The sequence below is a fragment of the Halichondria panicea genome, chromosome 14 (genome assembly GCF_963675165.1).
Source record: "Halichondria panicea chromosome 14, odHalPani1.1, whole genome shotgun sequence".
NCBI classification, from domain to species: domain Eukaryota; kingdom Metazoa; phylum Porifera; class Demospongiae; order Suberitida; family Halichondriidae; genus Halichondria; species Halichondria panicea.
In genome coordinates, this window is record NC_087390.1 from 4,788,662 (window position 1) to 4,801,275 (window position 12,614).

The 12,614-nt window shown below is 41.7% G+C and overlaps 3 protein-coding genes across 3 annotated transcripts in view; 1 reads left to right on the forward strand and 2 right to left on the reverse strand.

The window, feature by feature from the left end:
• Positions 1 to 12,614, reverse strand: part of LOC135347803 (uncharacterized) — a gene marked incomplete in the record, with an annotated part of 825,189 nt that overhangs the window by 410,197 nt on the left and 402,378 nt on the right.
• LOC135347849 (uncharacterized) lies at positions 5 to 9,540 on the forward strand. The gene is made up of 13 exons (XM_064545943.1): positions 5 to 31; positions 116 to 225; positions 392 to 859; positions 968 to 1,675; positions 1,883 to 5,356; positions 5,475 to 6,462; positions 6,757 to 7,111; positions 7,164 to 7,302; positions 7,588 to 7,707; positions 7,823 to 7,954; positions 8,026 to 8,151; positions 8,929 to 9,102; positions 9,365 to 9,540. The coding sequence occupies exons 2-5, from the start codon at positions 223 to 225 to the stop codon at positions 2,906 to 2,908; spliced, it is 2,205 nt and encodes a 734-aa protein (XP_064402013.1). The 5' UTR covers positions 5 to 31; positions 116 to 222; the 3' UTR covers positions 2,909 to 5,356; positions 5,475 to 6,462; positions 6,757 to 7,111; positions 7,164 to 7,302; positions 7,588 to 7,707; positions 7,823 to 7,954; positions 8,026 to 8,151; positions 8,929 to 9,102; positions 9,365 to 9,540.
• On the reverse strand, positions 6,577 to 12,614 carry LOC135347795 (uncharacterized). The gene has a single exon (XM_064545847.1). The coding sequence runs from the start codon at positions 11,906 to 11,908 to the stop codon at positions 6,722 to 6,724; it is 5,187 nt and encodes a 1,728-aa protein (XP_064401917.1). The 5' UTR covers positions 11,909 to 12,614; the 3' UTR covers positions 6,577 to 6,721.

Below are 12,614 nucleotides of genomic sequence, written 5' to 3' on the forward strand. Positions count from 1 at the left end.
GGAAAGAGATTGGTCTTTGCTCCTATACAAAGTAGGCACTCTATTAATACATACATGCACGTACACTATACATAATAATACATATACATAATTGAAAAAATTTGTTACATAACAGGTGAGCGTTGTGGTCCCGAAGATACTTGTAGCCAGTCGTCTCCTGTGTTAGAAGTACTTCCTGTTCGCACTGTTGGTAGTCAAACAGATGTTGACATATCCAGTGTAATGGTAAGCAATACACTATGTAAAATACATGACAAAGTACTATACCAAGGGCGTATTAAAAAGAGAGGGCATGCAACAGCTTGCGAGCAAAAAACTAAAGGGGGTGGTGGAAAAGTACTGTAATACCTAAAAATAAATTCTATTAATAGATACTTATTATAACTTACAGATCACGATAGGCCCAGTGAAGAGCGTGGTGGATGAAAACTTGCACAAGGTTGTGCAGGCAATAGCAACTTGTAACTGTCCCTCTGTAGCTGAGGCTGTGATGGCCGAACCTTCTCTCAAAAAGGAAGTACTGATCCGTGTTGCTAGAGTGTTGGACGACGAGTGTAGCAACATGTGCAAAACAACACCACCACTGTCACTTTTCCGGAGGTTTCTATTGTTTGAGAGAGAGTTGTTCTCATACAGTAACTGCATAACAGAGCTTCAGACAAAGTGTCCAACCCTATACCAGCTTCTATGGACTGTTGTAACCAGGTCTGACAAGAGGAACACTGTGAAATGCACAAGTCAGCATTATCCCGGCATGTGCATGGCTGTTGCTCTCGTCTTGAAAGAACGAAATCAGCACATGACAGGGCTCCAGACCTTTCTCTCACTCGTTTTGTTCAATTCTAATGTACAAAAAAAGGTTGGTATAATTATATGCACACACGGATATTAGATATCGAGTGTCAGTAGTGTGCGTGTGTGTGTGCATTGTCTTGCTGATTGTAAAAGCCAACTTATAATTACACAGGTGCTTACAAGACTAAACCACATGAATGTAACTATCAGTTACACAGCAGTGATGAAACTAATCACCGGCATAAGTGAGCAACACAAGGCACCAATTGAGAAATGGGTCAACGAGGGAATAATATTTGAATTTGTAGGTGACAACGTGGACAAGACAGTGGGAGTGCGAGACATAAGAACAGACCACAGAAGCACATTAGTACACATGTACAGCTTACTTGCTGTACGAGCCAGAGTTGATCCTCCACCTCCCATCTTTGACTTCATTCCCCCTGATTTAACCAAGATTGCGGTATCCTACTTCCTGCCAAATCAAGCAGATATAGATGCTCTGAGGTCCAACTTGCAAGTGATTGTCTCAAGGGTTCTCGCTGACTACATTGAAGTTTTTAAGCCTCAAAAACGAAGAGTAGTGGCTCACATTCAGCATGCCCACAGCAAGGAAATGAAAGAGAAATCAGGAGTTGTGGTACTGGATGTCCTACACAAGTGTGAGACAAAAACAACGGACATGATCGATATCATGAGAGAAATGATTTCTTACCTAGGAGACAGCGCTAACACATGTTTGTCGGTGGGTGACCTACTCACGAAGGAGAGGCAGGACGGAAGCAAAAGACACGTTATTTGCTCTAACACGCCCTCTGGTCGTCTCGATCACCTAGAGCCATGTATAGCAGATTGGCACTGTCTCCTCAATTTCTTGATGGTATGGACTGCATGGCTAGTAATGTGACCTATAGGGTGTTACTTTAATAGAATAAAATAGACATACGCATCCTAATGTTACATGTACATAAAACTGCAGGTAACCGGTAGGTTTGGCTGAGGTACGTACGTATCTTACTGTAACTATGTTACTGTACGTATACTACACACATAAGTATACCGTTTATAATACATCTCACCATTGCAGCTTGTTTGGAAACACCTCTTTAAGACCAGCCCAAGAGATCACGGCACACTTCGACACCTACTGCACAAGATCGGTCGACTCCCTGACGCAAACAAACCAAAGAAGAATCTCCACGCATGCTTAGATGGTCTTCTTACAGCGTTTTATGGGCATCTAGTGGAAGCTGCTCGTTTGGAACTTGGCATAAAGAGTGTAGATGACTTTCCACTTGACAGCACTGGAGCTAAGGTTAAAGTCAAACTTTCAGACGTTGCCAGTGCAATTGTTGACAAGTGGACTATAGTACCAGAAGCGATTCTTGGACAGCCCCTTAATGACAGTAGTGATGGTGTCAACAATTATGCGCATGTTCTTTGTCACTTTGCTGCTCTTGTTTCAGAGTTCTACGATGGTTGGCACGAAGGTGATGGACTACGAATGCTAAGATGTTGGAAAATCTTAATGCTCCACTTCTTTGCGAATAGGAATACGAAGTACGCACTCGAATCGCTTAAGCTTCAATTTCAACTTGCTTCTCTGCCACCTGACTTAGTCCACCAGCTCACATGGGGTCGTTTTGTGAACACACGTGGAGGGGAAGGTAACAACATCCCATGTGATCTGTATAATGAACATATCAACCATCTGTTTAAGGAGATAATGGGTTCCAACTTTAAAGAACAATCTAGTACTAGGGCTGCTAGATGTGTCACTACCTTGTCATCAATCGCTGAAACATTTGATAAACTCACAGGGATACATCCAGAGTCTACGTCTCACACAACGTCATCGAATCGTGACGATGTCCTCTCAATTGCTACTGTGGTTCAATCCTGTGATATCCTCAAAATTAAAAGTGATAGAAGTCACGCTAATTTTCCAAGTTTTTCTGCAAGTCCTCTGACCTCTCTCAATCGTCAACGCCTGGAGACATGGATATTAGAAAAGACTAGACAATATACATGTAATCAACACAGTGACGAACAAGATAATGGAGACGATGGCACAGGCAGTAATGCGTCGGAAAGTGATGAATCGGAGTTATAAATACGTGTACACACACATACACTACTAATACTTACCACATTCATGAAGATGTTTGGCCTCACAATTGTCACAACAAAAACTCTGATCGCTTGGAGCCATTAAACTGGGATCAAAATATTGGAGCAAATGTTGCCGCCTGCACTCCGTTGTCAGTAAATACCCCCTTACAATGTCCAGCTCAATATTACGAGGATTACTTTTGTTTTTCCTATTGGGGACATCTGATGGTGACCAGTATATGGTAGACGTGGACAATTCTCCTCCTCTTCCAGCCCGACCACTTTCTTGAAAGTAGTCTTCAAGTGATCTTGGAGCTCCATAGTGGACAATAGAAGTCAAATCCTTAAAGTTCACACCCATACCGAGGGCCATAGTAGCGAACACTACTCTCACAGTTCCTTGTGGGTGAGACAAACTGCTCAATATAACAGACTTGTTGTAGTCATCCGTCTTTGCATGAAACATACCAAACAATCTGTTGTCACTTGTGTTATCAGCACCAGTAGGGAAATAGATAGCATCACCAAGCTTCGAGTGAAAGTGAATGTATAGGTTGGCACAGGTATCGAGCGACTGACAATACACAATCGTACGAATTGCCTTGATGTTATTGGCCAACAAATCAGACACTAAAACGACAAGTCTTTGCCTCTATGTCACAGATCCACTTCTTCTTCTCCATAGAGTAAAATATATTGGGCTTATTGGGAGACACATTAACAAATTCGCACCCTCGCATGTCAAGAGTTCCGACAATCTGCCTTCTCATCTTCTCTGTTACTGTTGCAGTGGCTGCAAGCATCGGCGTACCCGGTGGAGCATAGGCTCTCAAGTCACAAATACAACCATAACAGGGACGGAAATCAGAACTCCTATTGTGGTGTATGTGTGTGTGTGGTTTGTAATCGTGACGTATACTAATTAAAGCACTATACATGTATAATTATTTTCTTACCATTTGTAAACACAATGAGCCTCGTCTACAGCAATAGCAACCAAAGTGTTGCAGACAGGAGGAGACAGTAACACTTTGGTCCAACTCGAACCATGATCACCAACTATAGAGCCTCAGGGGCTGAGTAAAGAATCCTATAGCTCCCACTGCCAATACCACAGTCAGTAGCCACCAGGCTACGGTCTATCCCTCTGTTGGAGCTGATAATGGCAGCACCAACTCCTTTAGCTCGCAAACTCTTCACTTGGTCCACCATCAGAGAAACCAACGGCGACACTACCAGCACAACACTCTGATCAACGCTTGGAGATTCAGATCTACCTAGCAGCCTATCAAACACAAATGGGAGCACTTGATAGCATATGGATTTGCCATAGCCAGTCGGGAACCACACAAAGACATCATGACCTTGAGAAAGCAGCTTTATAGCCTTTACTTGCTCTGACTTTAGAATAAGATCTCCAAGTTTCAGGGAAGATAGAGCATCAGCTATAGCACTGTCTAACAAAAATGCAGTAGCCATTCCAAATTGATAAACGGGATACTGACTGGTATATACGATAGTACGCGAATATAAATGTCACAAAAGTGAACGAGAATATCCATTAGTAGTGAAGTATAGTCAAGTAGTTGGGTATAGTCAAGTAGTTGGGTATAGTCAAGTAATTGGGTAGTTGGGTATAGTGAAGTAGTTGGGTATAGTGAAGTAGTCGAGTAGTTGGGTAGTCAAGTATAGTGAAGTATATAGTCGGGTAGTGAAGTAGTCGGGTATAGTTGGGTAGTCAAGTAGTGAAGTAGTTGGGTAGTGAAGCAGTTGGGTAGTGAAGTAGTTAGGTATAGTGAAGTAGTTGGGTAGTGCAGTAGTCAAGTAGTTGGGTAGTGCAGTAGCTATAGGTAGTTGGGTAGTGAAGTAGTTGGGTAGTTGCCAGTGGGTAGTGAAGTAGTTGGGTATATAGTGGGGTAGTGAAGTAGTGAAGTAGTTGGGTATAGTTGGGTAGTGAAGTAGTTAGGTAGTGAAGTAGTTGGGTAGTGAAGTAGTCGAGTAGTGAAGTAGTTGGGTAGTGAAGTAGTTGGGTAGTGAAGTAGTTGGGTATATAATGGGGTAGTTGGGTAGTGAAGTAGTGAAGTAGTTGGGTATAGTTGGGTAGTGAAGTAGTTAGGTAGTGAAGTAGTTGGGTAGTGAAGTAGTCGAGTAGTGAAGTAGTCGAGTAGTGAAGTAGTTGGGTAGTGAAGTAGTCGAGTAGTGAAGTAATTGTACGGGAGCTCTGTGCTGCACTTAGTGACAAACAGATCTCAATCACTATGCAAGACTTTCAGAAGAGAATTGCCAACTTCCCTTTGAACACTGTCAATCCCCAATGGTTCCTAAACAAAACAACTGACAGGACTACGATTCCATCTAGCTAGCATCCATGCATGCTAAGCAAAAGAAGTGCTCGCAGATCTACCAGTCCAGCTTTGACGAGTCTTTTCTCAAAAAGTTGGAAGCTGGTGTACGTAATTATAATAATTATAACATTCATCAATATTCATGCTAAAATTATTCCGAGCATAGATAGTATATGCAGCATGCATATAATTATAATCATACAATTTTGTGTCCTTTTATAGCTATACATGGAGAAGAGGTGTGTTCAGCTAGAGGAAGTTGACAAGGACTCCAGTGGCATTTGGGGCGGGGACAGTCAGACTCCTTCAAAGGAAACCAGTGTGGAAAGAGAGACCCCTCCATCATCAGACACTCCTCATGTGGTAGAGACCCCTCCATCAAACAGCAGTACAACTCCTCCTTTGGTAGAGACCCCTCCATCATCAGACACTCCTCACGTGGTATAGAGATCCCTCCATCAAACAGCAGTACAACTCCTCCTGTGGTAGCTGTAGAGACCCCTCCATCAGACAGTGGTACGAACAGAGATTCAGCGAGCAGTGGTAAAGCCGTGACAAAACAACTAAAGCGTGCTCTTACACTTTGCACTGAAGACAATACTCCTGTGTTGAAGCGCAGCAAACGGATGAAGGGGAGACACAGTACCACCCCTGTGGTGAAACGCAGACGCATGAACAAAAAGATCAACAAAAAAATCGACACAAACATTTGTCAGCAGTGCCAGCAGGCAGGAGACGAGGAGAATTGGGTGGGGTGTGATTACTGTCCACGTTGGTTCCACATTAATTGCGTGAGGATTGACCAACATGCATGACATCCGTGAACAGTGGAAATGCTCAATATGTTAAACAGATCGTTCTAAGTTTCTGAGCTATCACTTACGTTTTGTGTTCACCTACAGTAGACTCTCGTTAATCAGCTTTGTCCTCTTTTCAGAGGTTATCCTCTTGTGGGAGGTTCATTCAATTTATAGCTCTATCAAAAAATTAGTTCACAGTTGGATAGCCACCGTACCTACTTGTACGTGTTTTAGTTAAATATGCATTTCGCATTACATCATAATATTGAACAGGAAGAAATTTGTTAGAAAGTTCTAGTTTCTTTAGCTCACTTTTTTTGGGAGCGGTGCGATCATTTCAAAGAGAAAGAGAGGTAGTAAAAACATCTAACTCTTCATGATTGTAATGGTACAACTCCTAGCTCTTGAAGGTAAGTAGGGGAAAAGATATTCTTTCTTGAGTATTGTATACTGTACTTTGTGGTTTTGTACTAGTGTTTTTGTAGCTGTGCAAAAACCCAGTTCCCAGTAATTTTAGCAGGTCATGTTTGTCAGGCTTAGACAGCATAGGTTGAGTATTACATTAATACATTTTATAATTTGTGATCTAATACGCATAAAAAGTTATACCTTCATAAAAAGTAGGTGTGTAATTGCTCATTTTGTATGTACAGAGTTCCACGATTCGTATTAGTCTAAGTCCATATCCTCTGTCTCTTCTGCAGATTCGTTATCGGTGTCTCTGTTGTCTCCAAAAACATCTCGCATTATATCGTCTACCTCAGAATCGCCAAATTCATCTTCAGATTCTGAAGAGCTCTCTTGGTCGAGGTTAAGTTCGTGACTGGTCTGAGAAGTTTGAGGTACATTTGTGCACCCTTGACATTTGCATCCAGGACCACAATCATGCTTGTCTCTTCTGCACTTGCAACGATTTGTTTGGCAGCCTGTTTTGCAACCACATCCCTTTTGAAGCAAGGTGACTCTGTCTCTGATCACCGAAACATTGCTCTCACTGTCCCAGTCGATGGCCAATGTACTTGTGTCAACCTGTTTCCATCCGTTTCCGTCTAGTACTGGGTAAGTGATATTGTTGGAAGTTGCTTGACTCCACACACATTGTACCCAACAGGACCGTTTCCAATGTCTGTCAAGTGCGTCATAGGAGGGGATCATTTCTTCTTCATACTTTATACGGAGCCAGATTTTCTCCCTCATCAGAGAAAGCCATGCACTGTGGTGTACTTGGGCATGCTGTTTGCTATCAAGAAGTGAGTTAAATAGTGACATTGGTGTTGGGAATGAAGGTAGAAATACTGATTTGTGCTTTCTGAAGTAAGCACATCCAACCAGCCTAATGAAGGAGAGGAATCCATCAGCGTCTGGTTGAGATAGCATTCCTGGAGTTTGAGCAGTACTATCGCAGATAAATTGTGAATATTCAAACAGTGTAGCCATAAATGTTGCCTTTCCTATTCCGTTAAAAAATGAAACGAAATCACATCCTGTACTTATGTATAGCATCTGCATAACTGCTGGTAGTTGTTCAATTGCAGCGAGACTAGGATCATTCTCGAACGCTGTGAGGAGTGCCTGTATGTCTAGGAATCGATGCTCTGTTGAGTTGAACAGGCTCAGTCGAACATTACATTCAAGCTGTGTTCCAGCAACCAGTGGTAAGCCTACGTGATACACATCTGTATCAGGACTGAGTACAAGCTTCCTAGTGCCTACAGAATTGATTACATGTAACCAAATTCTCGTGTCTGACTCTTCTGCATTACAATATAGAGAATCGTCAACTTGTGGTTGTGGTGTGGATCCAGTTACAAACAGGCATTTGTTTTGCAGATTACTGCTGAACCCTCCAGCTGTAACAAATTTTTGTTGTAGAGCTAGCTTGCGCTGCACTTTCTTCAAGAAGTAAGTTGAGAGAAAAGTAACAAGGTTTCTCTTGCATAATCTACAACTCAAAATATTTTTTCTCCACATAGGAGGGATCACCATGTCTGCTGCAAAAGTTGTGCACTGGTGATCGTCATTCAAGTGTGCTGTCTTGTCGCGATGCAGTCGTTCAAAATATTTGGGACTTAGCTGGACACACTCAGGATCGTCGAAAAGTAAGTGTACTTCCTGTGATCTACTTCTAAAGTATGGATAGATATGCTGTCGGATTAAAAAGTCGGCATAATCACCTATGTTTTTATGTGCACTCCATGGTGTAATATTTATCAAAAACATTCCCTCGATTATGACAGCATCTGGTATCCATCCAGGTTTTAATGACGATGCAATAATAGCAGCATTTGCCTTCTCATACCGTTTTTGTAGCACATTGGTAGTGTTTGACTTGGCTCCTTTAGTTGGTGTGCCATCAATGTTTGCAATCGCTCTGGGTAGTTCCAAGCACTGCTCATAACTTTTGCTTAGGTTTGTTCCTGTGATTGTAGCATGTGCAACTCTCCTTTTCCATAATTCTATCTGAATCTTTCTCTCTCTTTCGATTTCTGAGCCCTTTTTTCGTCGTCCGAGTTTTTCTGTAAATGTTAAAAGTCTCTTTCGGTGTTTTGGTGGTTTGACACTAGGAGTTTTCAAGATGTAGTACTGCACACGGTTCCTATACTCTGTTTCCCCTATGGATCTAAAATTGATGAGGTCATGTTCTTGTTGGGGAGTTAGTTGTTTTTTATTGAAAAGGTGACATAGAGCATCGTTACAGGTGCTTGTGACAAGGCTACATGACTCTAACTTGTTCACTTGTTTCTTAATGTTTCCTTCCAACTTTCTGCTCTCGTTGTCATTGCTAGTAGCATACAGTGATTTGATTGGTGTTATATCAATCTTTTGCTTCTTAAAAAGCTGTTGCTCAATGTTTTTCATTGCTTCTGCTCTGATAGGTAAGAAGAGTGAGATTCTGGTGATAGTTTCAGCAGACGGTCTGCTAACGAACTCCTTGCATTCACGATTAATGCACATCTCATGTGCCTCATCGATTCCTATTGAGTGGCCTGGCCTACCAAGAAGACTCACAGTGAAACCACCTTTTTCGAGATTTGCACGAACATCACCTGGTAAGTTATACATATCTCTTATGTGTTGAGGAATCAATTGCTGGTACCTGGGTCGATCAAATGCAGTGAAAATTGGCACCATTAATTTAATAGCAGCCATTCTTAAGTCCCATTGACCAGTTCTCACAGCACAGTAGAGTGCTATGTATCCCACACAGGTTCTGAATATGAATTCAATCCAAAACTTCACTGTTTTGTTTTCCGACTCTCTCTTCTGGATGTACTCGTCAAATAGTTGAAGTACATTGCATTTCTCTTGCAGGTCTTCCAGCAACTGGTTGATGTTCCTCAGGGCACTTTCTTGGGTTTCAGAAGGAGGAAGATTTTGGACCATTTCTGATGCGGTGTGAAGAAAATCTGTTGGGACATTCCCCTTCTCCAAGAAAATGGAGAACAGGAGCCGATACATGGATTCCCACGCTTCCATTAGAAAATGGTGAGTCCTCTTAAAGTTAGAGGTGATGGAATTGGGGGTGTTGTACCCACTACACTTCCCAATATCCACTAGGCCTGCATCAAAGTAGATTTTGACCAGTACCTCTTGGTAATTCTTGAGAATATGCCAATCTCCTGGGAATGGAATGAGCCATGCTAAATCACTCCCATACTCTGCCTTAAGAGATTGTATGCGGGCATATGTTACTTGATCCCCTTCTAGGAAAATTAGTGCTTGTTTCTTTGTAGCAATGAATTTGTTGTACAGGTCGTTTATAATACTAAGCACAGTCTCGTTATCGTCACATTTTTGATCTAGAACGTTGTAATAGATTATGTTGGACCTTTCTACACTGCATATATTGCTAGATAGACTGAAATAGGCCTGGAAGTCGATCAATGGTGTGGCATGTGCTGTACAAGCAACTTTCAGCAGAATATAGTTACCAGCAATATTTTGAAATTTTTTTAGGGCACTCTCTTCGTTAAGTTTCAGCCCAAAGTCATTCATGCTTAGCGGTGTTGTTTCAGTACTCTGTACATGGGTGTAGATTGTATTGGAACTTTCCTCGCTTGCCGATAGGGCTCTGATCGCTCCTGTTCTGCTCCTTCTAAGTTTTTTCGGTTGAGGGGACTTAATTGGTGATCTTGTTGAATATACTCTCTTTGTGAGCATGCGGTTCCCAATTAAGTCTGTATTGGTAGTTAGTGTTAGTGGCTTGGGTTGGGCGATTTGTACTGTTGTGCCATGCCAACTTAACTGCTGTTTTCCACAATATACTCTGGCATAATGGTGTATATAGTCAATATTATCGGCTGATGCGATCATAAAACAGTTACTTGGGTAGCTTTTCATTATTCCCTCACTCGCTCGTTTCTCAATACGGTATTGAACATACCTCAAAGCAGTTTCAGAGCTTGCACAAATGCCTAAGCGATTGAACATCCTAACCAAGCGTATAGAGCCTCCACATGTTTCAATTGCTTCTGTCAATAGGGTATGTATTGGGAAGGAACACTGGTTGTTGATAGTGAAAAACAGTACACACACACAAAAGAACCTCCGAATAGTTCGTACTTGTGACGTGTTCTTTATGGCTTTCTTTGAGAGAGGTTTGGTTAGCAATGAAATAGCTCTCCAAATGTCTGGATCAAGTTTATTAATGAACTTGTTAATGTCAATGCTCTCTATATTATGTGGCTGTCCAGAATCTTGTTCAATCAATTCATTAATTGACTTGTGACATTTTTCATTTAGAGTGAGGCATACCTCAGACAATTTGTCTTTTGTTTCGTGACGTCTGCAGTGACCTAGAGCAACACTGAGGGCATAGAAAATGTCTCCTCCATGGCGGTACAGAATCGTACCTATCCTCATCACTGAGCATTTGTAAGCCATATGATGTTCTAGCATATTTGAGAGCTCACTTCTTAGCCAAATTGAGTTTGGAAAGTCAACAGTGATGTTCATCTCTGAAGCCATTTTTGATAGTTTAATCTTAAATGTCTCATACACTTCAGGCAATAACAGAGCTGTTTGTTTCAAAATCGCTTTGCCAACATGTATGGCTGACAGACTAGATACGTATGATAGGACCTCATCCGATGTTCTGACATTAGATAATATGGGTATATCGGATTCAATCTTATCAAGTAGCAATTGAAGGTCAGAGTCTGTGCTTTTGACTGACCCCTTTAGTCGCTTCAGTAAATAGAGATGGGATTTGTAGCACGTAAAACACACTCGGTCACTAGATGATATGCTCTCATTACTACTAGTGACAGTGTTCTCTGAGAGGAACGCCTCTATTATGTCAGGCTCTGAGACAACTCGGCTTTTTGTAAAGTCTGATATGTGTTTACTACACGTTTTGCATTTGAGGTGGGACGGGTTCAATTTTCGATATAGGACGCCGTAGTGGTATGTACAAAGAGGTATGCCATCAGTACCTCTTGGTGTTTCAATGCGTTCTATATTCATATCAAACAATGAGCATAGTGTTGCTCTATCAGCTAATGTGGTACTTTTGCATTCACATTCATTGCATTCTGAAACATAACACTGTTGCTCTTTTTCATTCTCATCATTTATTTTTCTCCATCTAGGTACAAAACTACTCTCGCCAATGGAACTCACATCTTGCCGGCAATTTCTGCAAATGCAGCTATCTGGATTGATGCCAAGAGCTGGTTCAAATTCTTGAAGCTTCTTGAGAAGTGAGCCATCCTTCCATGACTTTGGATGGAAATACTTCGACATATTACCTCGTTTGCAGAGGATGCATGGTTGACAAGGCTGCCCTTGGTGAACACTTGAAATAGCGGGTCGCACATCAGCTCCGCTCCCTCTTGTGGCTCTATGCTGACTCATTAATGACCTATTTTAATGCATTTGACATGCCATAATTTGCATAATTTGTTTCAATTCACCTTGTAAATAATAATAATTATTCGCAGCAAAGTTGATTCAGTGGACCTCAGGATGACCACATGGCCTTGTAAAAATCAGCTGTAAATTTATGAATATATGTGGGAACAGCCAGATTTTTTTTGTTAAATAAATGATGGGCATTGGTCCACAGATCTTCAAAAAATTTAAGCAAAATAATGCTGGGAACTGGATTTTTGCACAGCATGAACACGTGCACTAATTTTGTGTCTGAAAATGTATGCTGTGGAAGAATCAGGACACACACAAGAAACAGGCTTAAGCTGTTAATTGGTGGGTATCATTAGAATGTAGAAAGGCTACTAAAGAGCTCTGTGCTTGTTAGAAATTGTTAGCATAGCTGTAGAGGACGTCAGGACCACTCAAAGTTGAAGTAGAAACTGGAAGTCAAAAACCGCAGAGCTCAGGAAGACCGGAAGTTCAACCATGATTTTAATTAAAAAGGCACCTTGGCCATTAGACTGTTCATACCGGTGTACAGTAGACTCTCGTTAATCCGGTCAGGCCTTGGGACCATGCAGCTTGGCCGGAATAGCGAGGTGGCTGCAGCTCAGGAAATAGCCGCGGCTTAAAAATGACCTTACCTCGAATCTAATGACTACTTTTGCGGTTTTTGTCTCAAGGATAA